The sequence below is a fragment of the Mauremys reevesii genome, linkage group 23, assembly GCF_016161935.1.
Source record: "Mauremys reevesii isolate NIE-2019 linkage group 23, ASM1616193v1, whole genome shotgun sequence".
In the NCBI taxonomy this organism is placed as follows: Eukaryota; Metazoa; Chordata; order Testudines; family Geoemydidae; genus Mauremys; species Mauremys reevesii.
In genome coordinates, this window is record NC_052645.1 from 8168183 (window position 1) to 8187751 (window position 19569).

Consider the following 19569-nt stretch of genomic DNA (forward strand, 5'->3'; position numbering starts at 1 on the left):
TGTTACAGCGAGAGCTATCCCACGCTCTTACTGGAAATGGGGAACCGTTAGCTCTCCAAGACAAAGTAATTCTCAGCTGACAAATCCAGCCAGCTATTTACAACACACACTGAGATGTGCAGAGCTGGTTTCCAAACAAGTCCCAGCTCTTCTCTTATTTCTCTGTACCCCTCCTCTCTTCCAGATCTCTCCTCTTCCTTTTCCTCTCACGCTTTACTTCCTGCCTTCTACCAGGCTGACTCCTATTCCTAGAATTCATCCACCAAGTGCCTTCTCTCCCCACCTGCAAATCTACCTCTTGAAACAATCCTGCCTCCATTCTTCTCAGCATTAGTAACTCATACTCTCCCCTCGCCAGAACCGTTGCCCAGTTTCTTGTCTGGACTGGAAGCTCTTTGAGCAGAGAACATGCCTTGCTTATATTCGGTAAAGCATAGTGTAAATTTATGGTGCTCAGAAGAGCCTTATAATTTCTGAATGAGTCTGAGCAATAATGTTTTGTCTCCTATCACTGAACGTAGCATACAGGTCTTCACCCTCCATCCCATCATTACTCATAGGGGAGGAGCTAGGCACCATGATTCTTGAGAATACATCCAAACTTCAGTTCATTTATTGAAAAGTGGGGTATGGGAGAATTCTTGCAACAGAGAAATGGAGGCTGTGCTAAGGTTGTTGCAGAATTTCCAACATTTTGTACTGATATGAATTTTTGAAATTAGTAATAAAAACAAAACCCAACCCCCCCAAAAGCACTTACACATAACGGCTGGGGTTTTCAAATCTGCCATGGGCGTTTTGATGCACATCCCCTATGAATTCCAGTAGGGATTGTGCAACTATGTCCCCTGCATCGTTTTGAAAATCTCACCCCTTCTAGCTCCAAAGATCAAAACGCTCCCACTCCCCACATTTTAAAGTAAATGCTTAATAGACAGAAATTTCCAGATTTCAGAGACTTGCCTCAAGCCCTGCCCCACCATGTTTTTTCTTTTCTTTTCTCTTCTTAAGTGGCAAGCACAGCGCAACCTTTTTTTTTTTTAAAACTGCCTTAAAAGCAGCAGCATTAATATCTGTGCACTAGCTATGTCTCAAGTGCCAACCTGAAACACTTAGGGCCTGATTTTCACAGGTGCTGTGTTTCCACAGTTTCAGAGCTGTGCAGCTCTGCACCTCTGAAAGTCAGGGGTCCAGCAACCAACAACTGGAGGCACCCCAAATTAATGACACTGATCATTTTGGCTGTACAATGGCTAATTGAAAAGCTAACGTGATGTTCTGTTGAGCTCTCTGATCACAGGAACTGCTCCCTTTCCTGGTAAAGTGCCCCACATTGGTGAAAGCTAGCGAAGCCACTTCATTTAATATTTGAAAAGCAAAATATTATAATAGGAATTCCTCCAGCTGTAATTGTAAAGAGTGTATGCATGACAAACACATTGACATTTAACACTATAAGTGCTTCAGAGAGATACAGTACCTCACCACAAAACTGTGCTAAAAAGTGGTGCATATGAGAGACTGAGCAGGTTTGCAGAGGAAGGAATGAGAATTAGCAACATTCCCCCTGCCACAATAGCATTTCTGTGTGTTACGCTGACATCAGCCGTGTCAAAGTCCTCTTAGCTGATACATGGCTCATTATGTGCTCAAGCCAATGTCTCTGGGAAAAATTACTTTAAAAATAAAACTGGCGAATTCCTTGAGCTCACCTAAGTAGCAAAGGAAACCTAGTGAACTGGGTTCCATTTGGAGTTGCACGTTGCGAAACTTTGCTTGTTTAAAGAAGAGAGTTTCTCTGGGGGAGTGAAACATTTGCATTGTTGTGCCAGGGATTTTCCATGAGGAGTGTCAGCCAGCGGCTGGAACTGCAACTTCCGCAGCCTGTCATAGAAAGGGGATGAGATCATCAAGGAGAAGCCAACCACAGATTCTAGGTTGTCCACCAAGGCGAGAAATCACAGGGGAAAAAGCAGTTGGAGGCAGCTACTGTGATCCAAAAACGATTTTTAAAAAATGTATCCATTGATTAGTAGTGATATTGAAGAAACAGCTCCAAGGTTTCTACATTTCCCCTAGTCTGAAAGGAAACTTTCTCAGATCCAGCATGGGGTCTGGAAAACAGCACTACAAGGCAGAGAATCTTGCAGCTCAACCCTGGGACTTTCTGGGGAGCAACAAGTCTGAATCTCATCTAGTCCTCTGATTATTTGTACTGTACTAGAAAGACAAGGCAATGGGTTTTGAATTCTTTCAATTAGACATTTAGTCTGCCCAAGGCAGCGCTGGGTGGGATGGTGTTTTTACACTGAAATCATAACCTTGATTCAAAGGACTTTAGGGTTGATGACACTAGAGCCATCAATGGTGAAGTTTTACTAAGGAGGCTGGATGAAGGAATTAGAACAAGAAGAGTGATCCTAGTAAGGGCCTGAATGTTGCTCTGACTCCCTGCAAATCAACCTAAAGTCTCTAATGCAAAACAAAACCAGACAACATTGCCCTTACTATCAAAGATGTGCAAAAATGAAACGTGATTAGGGTGATTCTTCTTTCACTCACACCAGTGTAAATCAGAAGCAATTCAACTGAAGTCAATGAAATTGCACTGGTGTAAAACCAGAGTAAATGAGACTAGAAACTGGTCAAATTGGTGGAGTGACACACGTGCTGGTGTAAATCTGGAGTAACTACAGTGGAGTCAATGGAGTTTTACTGTTTTAGAATGAGAGGAGAATTCATCCCACAATCGTAACAAGCATCTCCTCCTACAAAGAAAAATGAAGTTTTACCATTAACAACAACAGACAAGCCAGGCCATTTGTGTCTGCTTTCTGGAGAATGCATCCCTCCCTTCCCCTTTTATGAAGTACCAATTGTACGTGATAGTCTTATAGAAGCATAAGTGAAACTATCAGTGACTAACCTGCTTAGATCTTAGCATTACCTTCCCCAGTGCAATGAACAAAAATGATGCAGTATTGTGAAAGCACAGAGGGGTTGGCCATGAAACAGTAGAAAATATATTGACTGTAACTACTCCCCAGAATATTAGATTTCATCTTGGCAACACTAATGTATAGTAAGTAGGCCAGGTTTCTTCTACCATGACAGACTCCCCTCTTTCACACCTAGTCAATATCAATCTACAATTTCATGATGTAAGATTTCAAAATGGGGATGACACCCCTGAAACACTGAAGTATACTGATGAAGATGATACAGAGTCACTGAGGAATCATGACACTGCTCCCAAACTAGCATTGGTCCACTTGACCTTTAAAGATAATTTTCATTGTTCAAAATCACTTCAATGTCCTTCAGTCAAACACCATGTGGGTGTTTTTATTGTCTCTGCAAGAAGTATCAGCTGTGGCATGTTTTTTTATGCAATGACCACTTGAGAGACCCTGTATTAAGAGATCTAAATACACACAGTGACAGTCTCTGAGCTCAGAAAAACGAATGACACCAGTTGTTTTACAGTAAGGCCCTTCACAGGATAGGTTTGTTTGTATTAGGTGAAAGTTTGGTGCAATTGCAGATTCCTGGCTATATATAAATTCTTAAGAATTTTCAGCATTAAGAGTGAAATCCAGCTGCTGAAACTACTGGCCAAATGGGTTTCAGTTTTGGGGTTTGTTCTCCAAAGTGGAATTAGTTCTGGTTTGAAAGTTTTGATTGACAGCTCTGGGGACAAGTCCTTTGTTCAACTCCAGGTAAAGTACAGGCAGAACCAGACAAGTTTCGCTCAGACTCCCAAATAGAGCTGAACCCTGACATGGTGAAAAGCCTAGACTGGGATTTCAAAGGAGCCTAAGGGAGTTAGATGCCTAAATCCCAGTAAAATTCAATGGGAGTTGGGCGCTTTGCTCCCTTAGGTTCATTTAAAAGTCACTGCCATGGCCCAGACTCTGTGGCTCACTTAGTTGTTAGCTTGTCTGCTGAGACAGGCAACAGGGGCCCAATTAATGGCCTTGTGGTGACATGAAGAGGGGATGGGGATGGGATGGGCCTGAGACCCAAAACATTTCACACAGGCACCTTTTGGTCACCACCATGCTGCTGCGATCCAGATGGGAACATTTCTGTCTCTTAACTCTGGATTTCGAATACAGTCATGAATGAAACCTTCAGGGCAATGTTCAGCATCAACAAAAAATGGATTCTGAACCAGAACTTCTCGGTAGCTCAAGAGCATTCGGATCTGGAGCTCCAGTTCGGGACCATCTCTGTTTAAAAAGTCCTCTGAGGGTAAAACGCAACAAAACCAGGTATCAGCCTCTCAGAACTGCCAGAGAGACATTTTAAAATATGGCGACAACAGTACATGTTTTAAAATGAGTGACACTGGGGCAGGTCTGATGGTCAAACATGGGGTCTGTAGACTCTCACAGATTCACTGTAAGGGTCATCACTCTTCTCCTTTAAGATTGGCTAATGGGTGCAATGGGAATCTTGAGGTATAGCTCTTATTCCCCTGTTAGCAGGCTGGACAGCAGCTGGTATCGGCAGCATTGTAAATGAGGTACTCGTGGGAGAAGTTGAATGGTGAAGCCAAAGAGTAATAGCAGTACGGAGGGAGGTGAGTGCTGATAGCAGCAGTGGGAATGAAAGAGGAGTCTGAAGAAAGAGCCAGAGAGAGAGAAAGAAGGAGCTGGAGTGAGAGAGATGCAGCAAGCTCAACTTTTGCGGGAGTAGTGTCTTGAATTGTTTTGCAGTGATTCTCTCTGGCTGACCCACAAGAAGCATTAAAAGGCTCACAAAAGATCTGCGACCAACCATAGCTGGTTGGTAGGATGGGTCTGGCCAATACTACCGGACCAGGGTGAGGCAAAGAGACAAAGGGGAAAATAAGGGAAAGAGGGTATTGTCCCTACAAATAAAACCACAATTCGATAACTTCTTTGGGGGAGTGGGTAACCAAATTCTGAAAAATATTCCCAGCAGGCTGAGTGTGAAACCACTCACAAAGCACTGCAGTCCCCGTGTAACCCTCTGAAGGCTGGTCACTTCACTGGTAGAAAGTGTCCCGAGAAGAGTCACTTTGCCAAGCAAAGAATGTAAAGTGTGTTAGGGGCTAAATCGTTCCATATCGATAGCTGCACTGATATGATAAGACATTGACCACTGAGTGTTCCCATAGTATCTCTGGTGAACCACCTTCCCTGTGCTGACAATCAGAGCTCTGAGTGGAGCCTGTACTCTGTAATTTGGAGGTAATATTTTAGCACCCATTTCTGATGTGCTGCATCAGTGATTATGCGTGGCAGTAAGCAGCTGTCATCTTCTCTTCTATATACAGAAGTATGGCTTTTTTTGGTCAATTCTACTGCTGTTTTGAAATAAAATGTAAGGTTATTTCAGGATGAGTAATACATTCATTGATGTTATGTTACACAGAGCATGTTAAAAAGAGTTACTTTGTTTTGTTTTTTTAAAAGGTGTAAAGTTTAATAAAATGTAGTTAAGAGACTGGATTTCGCTCAGTATTGGGGAACATGGGTTTTTCAGTTAAGCCCAGAGTGGGACACCCACAGTTCATTTCCCTACTGTTTAGAGCAGAATTCTCTTAAAATGGGCCACTCTGGGAGAGAGACTCCTATGCTGATTTGTGTCAAGTAAGGTGAATTTCAGCCACATCAGATTGTCCTCCTACTTGATCACAGATGACAAGGTAACTAACTCCCAGAATATGAGTTTCCCTCTGAGATTCCTAGTTCCAAGAGGAACCAATATGAGGGCAGTGACGGTGCTTCATGTGTTTAAAGACAATAAGATGCAAGGATCATTTGTCCATGGGAAATTCATTCGCTACACAGAAGTAACACCAACCTGCCTAAACAAGAGTATTTGCATAGTGTCTTCCAAGCGTGGCTGTGCTCCCATTCCCAAGCCTGCCTCCTAAATCCTGGGAACTCACTTATTCTGAAGGGTGTTAGCTAATAAATACTGAATTGCTAGTCACAGAGTTCAAGACGAGATGTTATTATTTGTTTGCTCTTCTATACTTCTCTGCATAGATCTACCTCTCAATGCCATTGCCTACATCTATGCAAGCTGAGTTGACTTGTAAATTTGAGGCCATACATGTAAGCAAGAGATGGACTGCTTGGACTGAACCTAATGGCAGACTTTCATTAAGCCCTCTTTTAGTTTACACACTTTGATTGTACGCTAATTCAACATTTGAAAAGCAAAGCAAATGTACACAGGTAATAGAAAAGAGAAAACCACACCCCTGCCACAACAAAGTCTTTTCCAACCAGACAAAACCAAGAGGACTCACCATCTCCCAGCAGGACCGACCTATCCTGCTACAAGCTTCTGACATTTTTTTTCTGCCCCTTTTGAAATATATAGGATGTAGGATTCTTAATTGTATCCCACTGATATACTACTTGTTAATTGATTTTTATTTTTCAAAAGATAATCAGAAATATTAACGGAGTGCAAGGGAGTGTGATGAATTACCATGAAGTAAGAACAGATGATTGAGCAAATGTAAAGCTTTTGGTTGGAACTACTTTCGTAGCTAAATCAGAGAATTGGGAGGGAGCCCAAACAAGTATATATAAAGCAATCCCACTGGTGGGCATCTGACCTGTGTAAAAACAATTGGTCAATTGGCCAGTCAAATACTGTGAAATAATGTGAAAAATGGTCAAATACTTTAAAGCATAAATGTATCAGTACAGTGACAAAAGTAACAAAAAAGAGCAGACATTATGGCCGCCAGTAGGCTTAGCGTTAGAGACTTATGCCTAATTACAAAAAAATAAGTTACTTAACCAAGGGACTTTAACTCAGAAAAATGCAAAACAATGAAGTTCTAAAAGAATTAAAGACTGACACCATCCTGCTGCTGCCTATAGCAGGGCATTCTTGGAATATCTGACAATATTTCATGATGGCCAAATAATAAATAAGTGGTCAACTGACATTATTTGACTGGTCAATTGACCAGTTTGCTAAGCCTATGCAATCTATCCTTTCAACTCCCCAGCAAAAAACCCCCAGCTTCAGAAAAGATCATTCCAATTCCTTCATCATACAGGCAAAACAACTAATGAGAACTTTATTTTGAGTGGAAGACTCTGAAAAGAACTAGGAAATATGGTGTCATCCCCACTGCAGTCCACAGTCCAGCTGCAGGAAAAATCATCACTCTTCAGCTGTCTCAACTGAACCACCTGCAGAGCGGTGCTAATGATGGGCTTGCTAACTTGAAGACCAACTCAGGAAAGAAACTGAATCCAGCCTGAATTATATAGAAATCTCAAGGGTGTTTAGTTTAAGGTGGCTGTAGAAAAGTAAAAGGGAACTGCTCATGTCGATCTATACCCGGCCATCCCCTGCTGATATCCACCAGACACCTTTACTGACTTGACTTTGTTTTTACTGATCGCTCTTATGCAACAGGCTGTAATAAAAGTCTGAAAACAAAATGTGATACTTACCCTCCTTCAAAGATCTTGATCCTGGCTGGCTCCCCTCTTTTGGATACAGGAGCCTCTTCTTCTGATTTGCCTCTTTTATCCTCTTCCTTCTCAGCTCTAGTTAAATCTTTTCGACCTTCATTGGAAAGGAGTGAAGGCAAATGAACCTACCTCCCCAAAAGAGCAAAACAATCATTTATTACATTTCAAATGGCTCTAACAAACACACAAACCATATACACTGGGTCCCCTCAGATAGGGAAGGCAAGCTACCACATGTGACGCTGACTATGATGACTGTACCCTAGTAACTAGGACTTACATTTTCAAACATGATCTCTAATTCTGGATCTTGCCCTCTGTTTGATATGTCTTATTTAGACTGAAATTTTAAGGGTTGGGAATGTGTTAAAGCGCCATGTAAATTAACAACTATTTACATATTTTATTATAAAAACAATAATCATTAACAAATATTTAAGAATTACATCCCTCTTGTAAGGTGGGTCTATACAGTTATCTTCATTTTACAAATCTGAAAACTGAGGCATAGACAGGTGAAATGAGTGAGTCAGTGGCAGTCGGGAATAGAAACCAGGAGACCAGGTTCCCAGTGCATTGCTACAGCTGTTAGATATTATCTCCTATATATCCATACACTCTCTCTGATAGATTCAGACAGTGTATGAATTACTAGAAAGGAAATAGTTTTAAAATGTAGGAGTTTGGCCTCAGCTTTGGTATCTTTCTTCAGAAATCTAGATTTTCGCCCTCTAAACTTTGTATGAACCAATGGTTACCGATAGCTCTTGGGTGACTTCCTTTCAAGAAGAGCAAAGCTAGCCAGGGGTTTAGCACCCCCACCGCCACAATATAATGCCAACAAAAACTGTTTCTCCCTCTCCCCCAAGAGGTTCTAAACGTGAAGTTTTCTCTTCTTCCCACTGCTAAGCAGGAGGCTCTTTGCTTTGTCATAGACCCAATCACACAGTGACTGTAAATCATTATGTTCTGTGCTATGTGACTCAATCTGTTCTGAGAAGAGCAAGACTGCATCTGGACCTCGTTATGCTACTTCAAGGAGCTCTGTATGACATTACATTTGGTGACATTACAAAGTTATGAGTTAACAAAACATTTTCTTTCACCTCATCCACAAAGGTTTGAAAGTGCAAGGCAAGTTAGCTTTCACCTGAATTATATTACCTCTGTGTACACAGCAGTACAGAGTGATTTCATTTTGTGGATATTGCCATTAGATGCTCAATGTATCATCCATAGCATTAAACTGTGTCCCAGATGATCAACAGTTTACTGCTTGGAGGAAGGTTGGGAGTGGCTTGTGAGAAGTGTCACTACTGTGTGTTAGTGCAAACTACAATCAGAATACTAGCCAGAGGAAGGAAGATCTACCACAGAGTAGTGATATGACACTTGGCAAATCACTTAGGGCAAAGTTTTCAAAATTGTCCACTAATTTTGGGAGTCTGGCTTGAGACACTCAGCGTACGTCTACACAGCAAAAAAATCCCCACAGCAGTGAGTCTCAGAGCCTGTGTCAACAAACTTAGGCTCATAGGGTCTGTGCTGTGGGGCTAAAAATAGCAATGTAGATGTTCGGGCTTGGGCTGGTGCCTGAGTTCTGAAAGCCGAGGGTCTCAGAGCCCAGGATCCAGTCCAAGCCCAAATGTCTACATTACTATTTTTAGACCCGCAGCACAAGCCCAAGTCAGTTAACCCAGGTCCTGAGACACCCAGCTGCAGGGATTTTTTTGTGGGGACTGCAGGGTGCTGAGAACCTACAACTCCAAATGAAGTCAGTGGGAGTACAGATGATCGGCACCTTTGAAAACCAAACCTTAGATGTCATGATTTGACCATCCAAAGTTAATGAAACTTTTCTGCAAGTTTTCACCTTAACTTTTTCTATGCCCCCGTTTCACCGTTTGTAAAAGAACAGTAATGATATATGCCATCGCAGATGTAGCGTTAGGCTTAATATATTAATGTTTTTGAAAGGGTCAGATATACATGGACAGATGGAAGGCCCTAGACAGATGTAAAATAAATTATAAAGTTGCTATTTTACTATTATACAATTGCATCATTTACCAAGTGTGCATGCTCACTAAGCAGTTTAGTCAGTCATGCAGCTGTTTGCAGAGCAGTCAACTCTTGCTTCAAACTTCACCTGCTTGGTAAATCTCCCTGAGATTGAAAAATCAAGCCAAGTCTGAAGACTGTATGCAATGTACTACAGTTTACTGGTAACTGACGGTATGTCCTCTTGTATTAAAGATTATGGTTTATATTAACGTTTCTACTGTATTAACTGACAATGTATAGTTATAGAAAGACAATTTTTAAGGAAAATAATTACAAAGGTTTGGACTGAAGCCTGAACTTTCAGCCCCTTGACTGAGGCCATTAGAACCCAGCTATTGTTGACCACAGCTTCCCAGGAAACTGTCTCTGGGAATCTTTCTCAATAACATGTACATGAGCAGGCTTTAGAATTTCACTCCTACTGAACATATGATTAAAAATCACGTTTTTTCCTCCATTGAATTAAACATGATTTGTACTAATACTATCCCACTGAAGCAGCAGTTACTAATATAAACTAAGGAAAAACATTTTCTTAGAAGACACATCAATAAAGCAGCCATCCCAATTTAGTGTGTCCCAGCTGGATACAGTAAACTTAAAAATATATTTTACACATACACAGAACCTTTCATCATGAAACATTTTACACATATATACATATACCACCAGTAAATGGTAGTGGCTTTGGAGTGGGAGACAGATACATAAGAGCAAGCACAACAGTGTGGGGAGGTACATTTAGTAGATACACCAGGACAAATCCCCTACTCTTGCAAAATGCATCATGACCACTTTAATATCCACTGGGTCTTTCTTTTTAAGGTTTTGGAAAAAGATCTTTAATCCATTTGGGGGAAACTGCATGTAATGAAATATCTCTGTCTTGAGGATTGAGAGTTGTGTCATCCCTGTCTAGATTTTAACCTATGATTACAGGGAAACCAGATATTTTAAACCTGATTTTACGTCATCTTACCCAGCACAGCCTAAAAGCACTACTCTGTGTATGTGTGAGCACCCACAGCCCATGACAAAGTCAAATGGCAGGCGGGTGGCTCAGCATTTCTCAGAATGAGGTTCATAGTTGGTAATACACTTTGAGACTCTTTAGGATGAAGGATGAAGCATAAGGGTAAAGTATTTGTTATTGTTATTATAACACACATAGTATGTGTCTCCTAGCTCCTTGAAATCATGTCTTGGGGGTTTCTGCAGGAGATTGATGGAACTGCTGAAGAGAAATATGGTAACTCTGGTGCGTATTTTAAGACATATTTATAAGCAGCAATTGCAGCTGACATTACAATAAATTCAATCTTCAGGGTTCATTTTGCGATTCAGAAATAAAATGAACAATCGGGCAATACAAACTGGGTTGAAATGAGTATCAAATTGCAAAAACTTCAGAGCAATTCTGTTTGCTAATCTGCATAATCATGACCTAGATTAGGGATTTCTATAGTTCCATATTAACTGAAAACAGTATGTGCTATGCTCTGGAATCCTCCCTCCCCTCCCCACCACCAAAAAGAAGGGGAAAGCACCGTGTGGTACCCAATGGCTTCGCCCTGACCCATAGGCCCACATGGCAGCCCAGTGACTTTAGTGGAGCTCTGCAGTCGCCGGGCTCTGCCTGGGTGAAGCAGCTTGCATGACTGTGGCATGGTTGGTTAAGAACATAAAACAGGTTTGTCTTACTTCTTTTAACCCTTTTTGGGGTTTAGGGTCAATTTTACAAAAGTATTTAGGCCCTTAAAGATGCAGTTAGGCACCTAGTGGCATATAAGCACCAAAGTGAGTTAAGTGCCTAACTCCTATTGATTTTTCAATGGGAGTTAAGTGCCCAAGCTGTTTAGGTGCTTTAGTAAATCCCGCGACGTGCCAATCTGCATCTTTAGGTTCCTAAATATCGTTGTAAATCTGGCCCCGAGTACTTTTGCCTGTTCAGATACCACGATGCTGACTGTGGGATAGGTAGATAGACTCACAGCTAGAACCCCAGGACAGTTCAGTGGTTTGAGCATTAGCCTGCTGAACCCAGGGCTGTGAGTTCAATCCCTGAGGGGGCCATTTGGGGACTGGTCCTGCTTTGAGCAGGGGATTAAACTAGATGAGCTCCTGAGGTCCCTTCCAACTCTATGAAAACATCCCTCCCTACATACTAGTTTATTTTTTATTAACATTGCACAAAACAAAATTATGAGAATTTTTTTAAAAAAACTGAAATATCAAGGCAAATGTAAGTGTCATCTTTTGTGCTCAGTACTGGTAATTCAAAGTAAGGAGGCGATCACGTACTGCTCTGCTGATTACCAGACAAGTAGACACTGAACTATATAATGTCCCCTCCCCCACCCCCACACAGGTAGGAGAAAAGCAACAATTTTCTTACCTCAGTCATTTTTGGCTTCCTGGAGCTGGACGGCACAAGCCTGCCTGTCTCTGGACGTGGAGCTGTAGCCATGGTATAGATTTCTTTGCACACCTTCTGCTTGGATCTCAGGAGTGAGAGGGCTGCTTTAGTGGATATACCTGGGAGGTTGGGATTATACAAGCTAATGCACCAGCTGGCATACACTGAGGACCTTCGGTCGACTTGCTGGATGTGATTTGGCTTTATGTAGTTTAAATAGCACCAACTGACATTAGTAGTTGTGTGGAGACTGGGGAACTGAAGTACCTTCTTCAGATCTGTACCTTCTCGAGACTTCATTGCACTTTGTGTGACATCGGAATGAGGTGCTGGGCTCGGAGGATTTGGTAGGGGGTGTTCCGCCAGCTCTTTGGAGTCTTCCTTCTTTACTGTCTGCAAAGGTGTCTTGCTTCGGAACTGCTTGCCAGCTTGTGGTGGGTATTCTTCCAGTGCCTCAAAGCTCAAAGCACCTGAATGTGGCAAGGCTGGTGGCATCGTACTTGGGATTTCCTTTGGCTCAGATTGCTCAGACGACAAACTAGGTGGAGTTTCAACCTCAAGCCGGCCTTGGCTCTCTGCCAGAAAGTGAGATCTATCCTGCTTTTTCCCCTCCTCTATTGCACTGGGTGGCTTCACCACTTCCAACTTTTCTTCCACTTCAGAGACTTCCTCCTCTTTCACTCTTTTCTGCTGCTGTGTTTCCATCGTCAGCTCCAAGCTACCAGCTGGAGAGAGCATCCGCTTGCTTCCACCAACTGTTGATGAGCCCCCTTCCAATCCCAGGACACTTTCTGATGGGGAGGTGAGTGGCATATAGCCCTTCCTTTCTGGTAATGGCAATGGCACTCTCAGATACGGAGTCTGGAAGATGCTTCTTTGATCCTCGGTGATCATCTGTGCCAAATCAAAGCCTATTCCATGAACATCAGAGCTGCACACCAGGGCACCCTTGGGTTGGCGATCATCAAACTTTGGAAGGACAATAGAAGATGGACTACACTGGGACTGAGTGACTAGGATTTGAGAAAGAGTAGTATACATTGCACTCCCATAGGTTGGCATGTTAGTCTGAATGCGAACGGGGACTACAAGTGATACCATAGGATCCGGACATGTAGGAACCATCAGCTGAGATGTGGAGACTGGGGCTGAAGGGCTGGTTGTGTGGGTCAAAGGATGTAACCTGCTGTCAGAGCTGTATTCTGTGCATGGAGAAAGGCTGGAGGCCCCTGCTGGTGGAGAGACACTGGATTTGATCTGCGGTAAATGGCCACCAACCTCACCCGGCAACTGGAGAGCAAACGGAGACTGTAGAGGTAGAAAAAATGCAGAAAGGGGTGGTGAGGATCCTGGGTAATGGACAGGTAAGAATGAAGAGTGCTGCCTGAATGGTACTTCTGCTGGATGCGACATTAACGGAGGGACAACGTGAAGCTGGCCTGGGTGGAGAAGAGCCTGCTGGAGAGGAAGTGGTGGTGTCTGAAATATAGAGGGAGGAATCTGTGGCATAGGAAATTGAGCAGAGAGGATGTCGGACATAGTATGAGTGGAGAAGAGCTCTGCAGACTGTCCCGACTGCGGCAGAAGGTGCTGGAAAGGGAAGAGAGATACTTGGGGGGACAGACGCTGTTTTTCATGCAGCGCTAGTTGTGGCATCGGATGATGAAACACCTGCAGAGCCTCAGAGTATGGCTGGCTGTACACAGGCTGAGGGCTATCTTTTGGCTGACTCTTATCTCTATATGAGGATGAGGACGATGAAGATGTAGGCTGATGGGGCAAACTGGTGACAGGAGATTTACTGGAAGAAGGCAATGGTTCTTCTGTCTCTCGCCTTCCTTTTGGGCCTGAGTCTGCCTCATGCTCTGGATGCCTGGTGAGAGATGCTTGCCTAACCAGAAAGCACTTCCTCCTCTCCTGTGGAGCCGAGGAAACTGAAGGGCCAGGTGTTGAAGCAGAAGAAGACGACAAGCTCCCATAGTCAAATGATTTACTACGGGGCTCCGACATCTGAGAAGGATGAGACACATTAGGGGTCTGCTCAGAAGCAGATCTTCGCATTTCCCTGGAATGATGATGGTGGCTTGGTACCATTAACATATGGGAGCCAATGCCAAGGGGTTTAGTATGGGATTCGGAGGACTGGCTGACAGCCTCGGATTTACTGTATTCTTCACGCTCAAATGAAATGGAATGGCTGGAGCCATGGGATATACTACTTTCCTGACTTGGACTTCTCGTCAGGGAGACGGACTCAAAACTGGACTCTCCAGAAGACTGAGCCATTTCTGCCAGCCGCAGCCTTTTCTTTTTTGGTGGGAGTTTCTCAGCAGGAAGCTGGGAGAGAGTTTGGCTTCTCTGAGGCCATTGAAATTCCTCAGCTTTTTCTGGCTCTTTAGGAGGTGGCTCAGGCTCGGTTTCAGGTCTATCAGGCTCTTCAGTGACAAGAATCTCAGGGACCTGGATGTTGGGTTGGCGTACCAGCTTTGGCTGCAGGGAATGAGATGGCCTACTGTGCTGCACTGCTGGCTGAGATGAATACTGTGATATAGGTTTGTCTTCTGCTTCCAAGCTGCTCAGCTGTTCTATAGAGTCAGACTTCTCGAAGGAACTTGTATGCTGGATGACAGAGATCTCTTTTGAAGTTTTTCTTCTCTCTTTGCTTTCTGTACTAGAAGCTGGCTTTGTAGTTCTGGAGTGAAAGCCAGCACTGACTTCGGTGAGCGGCATGGCTTTACCTGTATCAGCTGGTGACTTAATGGACTCACGGGGTAAGTTCAAAGCAACATCCGATGATGCTGGGTTAGCAAACTGACTTACTGGCCTCATGCTGGATGAGGGAGTTTCAGGCAACTCAAAAGCTGGAGGGTCCTCATCATCACCAAGGCTCTTCTCTTTTCGTCTTTTTCTGAGTGGAGTAAGCTCCAAACTGGTCCCCAGCTTGTAATGCATCATCTGCGGCCATGTATCAGGATCCACAAGACTTTTCTCAGCTTCTGCAGAAGTATGGGAACTGGAAGAACGAGGCTTCGAGATCTGAAGTTCTGAACAGTAATATTTCTTATGCGCTTCATAATTATCCCTTTTCTTGTATCGAGCACCACAGATATTACACTCATAAATGAACCCTTTAACTTTCGGACCCTTCCTTGACTTTCTGGTCAGATCACTTTCCTTGATTTCTTGTTCTTCGGCAGGTTTGGAAATGGTTTCTTTGCTTACTGAGCTAACCTCCTCTGAACCATATTCCATTCCCAAAGGTAGCTCAATAGCTGGCTGTCGTTTTAGCATTCGAGGATGTGAAGAAAACACTTGACTGCGGCTTACGACATCAGATTCCATGATGTGGTCATCAAATGAATAACTACCCCTAAAGGTCTGAGGGGAGCTTATACTGCAGGCAGCAGAAGGCATTGAGTGGCTTCTTAGGAGAGGCACTGTCTCTGTGGCACTGTGGGATTGCTGAAGTGACAACAATGATTGTTCAGGTTTAATTTTTTCACCATGGGATGTCAATGATTTTGATGCATTCAACTGGCTACTGGAACCAGACTTGCTGTCAAACTGAAATGGTTCTCTATATACAACAGACTTTGGAGATTCAATGCTGCTACGTCTAGATAACGAACTTCTTCTAGGCTTCACACTATCTATTTCACTGGTATCTACAACAGCTTCATTAATTGTAATTAGCTTAGTGATGTGTTCAATAACCTGTGTTCTAGGCACAGATAATGGTACCATGCTAGGTTTATCTTCAGTGGACACGTGCGGAAACCCCTGGGTTGTGGTTACAGCTAACATTGGTGTCCTTTGCCCAATTCTCCCACATTTCCCAAAAATAATTTCTGCATAAGATTTTGCATTTGTATTTGGTGGGCTGATTTGTTGTTCTGCACTTTCTGATCGCGAGAAGTAGCCTGACTCTGTACTTCCTTTACTGCCAGGGCTGAGGAATGCCTGCTCATCTATCACTTTCTTCCTTTCACTTAATCGGAGTGCAAGCTTCTGTTTTATAGTATGTGTATCTTCTGATTTGTGGCTCAAAGCAGGATCAGATGAAGGCTCCACAAACTGCGTGTTGTCCTCAAGAGACTGAGACATACTGGAATGGGATAATGAACACCGGTCGTGGCTGGAACCTTGGCTTCCCAGACTATGATGAGTGCTAGATAACAGGGTGTGCTTTCGCCTGGGTGATAGTTCTACTGAATGACCTGACATTGCACTTGTCTCCTCTTCTGAATCTGTGCTTTCTCCTTCAGTAGGTTCTTCAAATTCCTCCCCACCGACCCTTTCCATTTCCAAACTGGAAGGATACATGTCTGCTCCAATTCCTGAGGCCAGCCCCGCTTTTATTCTATGAGCATGAGACTTCCTATGTTTATACAAATTGCTTTTAGTCTTAAAAGAAAAGCCACATGGAATGCAAGGGTATGGCCGCTCACCTGTGTGTGATCGGATATGTTTCTGGAGTACACTCGGCTTCGCACAAGGCCTACTGCAGTACTGACAAATGTATTTGCCTGGCTTCTGAGGTTTCTTCTCCTTCTTGTGCACTTCCTCAGTTTGTTTTAAGGAAACTTGGGAAGGTCGAGGGATATAGACTTTTTGAACGGATGGCATGTCCTCTCCAGGAAGGATTGGGGAATGGGAAGGGATGAGCTGGCTGTGATGAGAATGAAGCCCAGGTGATGAAAAAGAGCCAGAAGGACCCGGTCTTACTGGATCAACTAGCTGCCATGTGGGCCCTTCAAGGATCTGCTCTGGTTTTCCAGGAGACATAAATGCTGGTGATAGTGGATGCTGCTGAAGCTGTGAAACGTGGGGAGAGTGCTCAAAAGAGGAATGCTTGGGTTGCTTCTGATGTCCAGTTTTCTCCTGAGATTCCTCTCTTGGAATTGGCAAGGAGCCAGAAAAGTGCTGCTGCGATATGATATCACGAAGAGGGGTTGCTTGTGAAGAAGCAGAGCTGCCCTGATACGCAGAGGCAGATGAAATACTGGATTGGAAAGCCTCTCCTTTGGTAAGCCTCTTTCTGGGACTTTCCTCGGCCTTTTTTGTGCTTTTCTGGCTTTGTTCAGGATCCATGACCTTAAAAGGGTCTTTGAATGCTATTTTGGGCAGGTTTTGGCAGGCTTCATTTATGAATAATAAAGGTCTCCTCTGTAGATTCCCTGCTTTGCCTGCATTTGCTATGAAGCTGGAGCTACCAAGAGATGGTTGTTGATATAAGATTTTACTAAAGTATCACTAGTTGCTATTTGATTCAAAAAAATGTTTCAGGGTCAATAAAGTTCACATTGGTAACGCATGACAAACTACTTCAAAGAGAGAAAACTTTCCAAAACTTTTAGTCCAAATGTTTTCCTTGTGAACTTGGTTAAGGCTTTAAATCTTGCCATTTTATTTCAGTTGACAGTGGCAAGCCTTCAAAGTCAAGAAGCAACCCAAAATGTGTCTCTTGTTTGTTATGCAAACCTTTGAAAACTTGAGACTTTAGTGCTCATCTCATAATCATGGTTTTCCTTTGCAAGGAAAATAACACTGAATGGTGTGTGTTCCCCGTGTCTTCCTGCTCTTCCACTTTTGAGTTCAAAGGCCTCGAAAAAGTATTCTCCGCATTTCTGTAATTACAACAACCAAGACACAAAAACAAACACACAAATTACTGCAGCATTCATATTTCATCAATTAAATACTCTTATATTTTTATAGAGGATAACATTCTATACAAAAGAAAATTCATAATAGTTCAACTAATTCCTACCATTTTTAGTGACAATGCAAACCTAAATATTACTGCTGTGAAAACTCAGGGATCTACTCTCTCTTCAATACATGCATACCCAGGCACTGTAACAGTAACTGAAGCTAGAGGGATACAAACAACTTGAAATCTAGTCACAGTATTTAAAAAAAATGAGTTAAAAGTAATTTCAGATCTTATACCTGCTTGACTTCTCCTTCACCCCCTGCCAATATTTATAGTTTTACAATCACATTTTCCTACCTAATTTAATGGACTATACAAAGAAAACCATGGAACTAATTACATACAAAGTGTTACCAAATGCACCAAGTAAATACACAGAAAAACAAAGCACAATCTCTCTCCTTCTAAGTCTCTTAATGTTGCAATAATCTTAGGTGTCACTAGTTATAACAGTATGTAAAAAAAAATAATCATACAGAATATCGTTTTCTTAAATTGCCTGTGTCCCTTTAAGTAAACTTCCTGAGTTTATCGTTTTCTTCCCTAATAGATAATGACGGGGAGTCTTATTTTAGTGCTGCTCCTGTTGGATGCCCATATCTCAAATATGGAGTTGCTCATGTTGGCACTGTTTATGCTAGATTTACGGGCCTACCATTTTAACAACCCAGTGTGGGCTTGGGATGTCCTGTTTACATGACCACATTTGAAAACTGAACCCTTGACTGGTATACCACATTCTCAGATCAGTATATATTATCATAACTGTCATTCACACTTCATCTTTGAGAACTACAGTGAGATTAAAATTCAGACTAGTGGGGACACCTCACTTGTTTTTTTGTCATTACTCTAGGCACCTAAACAATATAATTGCAATGCTTTTCATATTCCTAGACATCTCGCATATTAATCATACTCCAATATTTAGCTTGTTCTGTTGCTGAAGGGCCATTGCCACTGCTCTCAGCCTCTCCATTTCTCTTACAACCGGGCTGTAATTCACAATTTTTTGATTTCTAAGTGCATGGACAGGTTTGCCAGGTGTGGGGGCATGTGACAACAGTGAACTCCCAGGAAGAATTTTTGGAATTCCACCACCCTGCAATGGATACCTGTACATGTCAGTATGAGAGAGGAACTTAGCTCCGTGAACTTTCAGCATGTTAAAGGACTTTAAGGAACAATACAGCTGTTTTGGAGCATGTCTCTGACACTCTCTCCAGTCACTGGAGTTAATTGAACTAACAGTATTATATCACATTTTTTAAAATCATATGCATAGAGGTTACAGTTCTCTCCCATCTGCAATATCCTTATCTAGAACATATTCTGAATATGTAGGCTGCAATTTTCATACCTGAGTGCCTAAATTTAGTCACCTAAATAAAAAGTCTGATTTTCAGAGGTGCTGAGCACCCATAACTCCAACTGAAGTAAATCAGGTGAATTGGGTATACAGGGCAATCCACTTACAGTGAACCTGGATATGAGACGCTGTTAACCTACTGTCAGTCAACAACCAAAAGCTTTTAAGGAGAATGTTTGGGAAGACATATTCAGCCTTTTCTGAAATAGGAGAGCTTCTCAGAGAGATGGAATGGAAGATGGCCAGTGTCTTGTGAGAAACAGGGATTGTGTCTCTTAAGTAGGAACAATTGGCAAGTACAATGTTGTGACACACTGTATCTCAAAATAATACCCTGTAACCCCCATATTCACCACTTTTATATGGTGTTATGATATATTTTCTACAAAGTATGCCTTGTGAGGTATCATTTGAAAAGTCATAATTTGCTGAACATCGTTGTCCTGTTAAAATCTGTGCATCAACATTGTATATGGAAATATGAGATTTTTGCTATAGGTTTGTTACTGAAACATATTATGAG

General features: G+C 42.5%; 1 protein-coding gene across 2 annotated transcripts in view; it reads right to left on the reverse strand.

The window, feature by feature from the left end:
• HIVEP3 (HIVEP zinc finger 3) overlaps window positions 1-19569 on the reverse strand; it is a 413559-nt gene that overhangs the window by 82926 nt on the left and 311064 nt on the right. For both annotated transcript variants that reach the window (XM_039511413.1, XM_039511412.1), the window contains 2 exons: window positions 11941-17588; window positions 7461-7606 (listed from right to left, as the gene is read on the reverse strand). In XM_039511413.1, coding sequence (XP_039367347.1) covers window positions 7461-7606; window positions 11941-17052 — 5258 coding nt within the window. In that variant the 5' untranslated portion in view covers window positions 17053-17588. The remainder of the gene's footprint in view (window positions 1-7460; window positions 7607-11940; window positions 17589-19569) is intronic.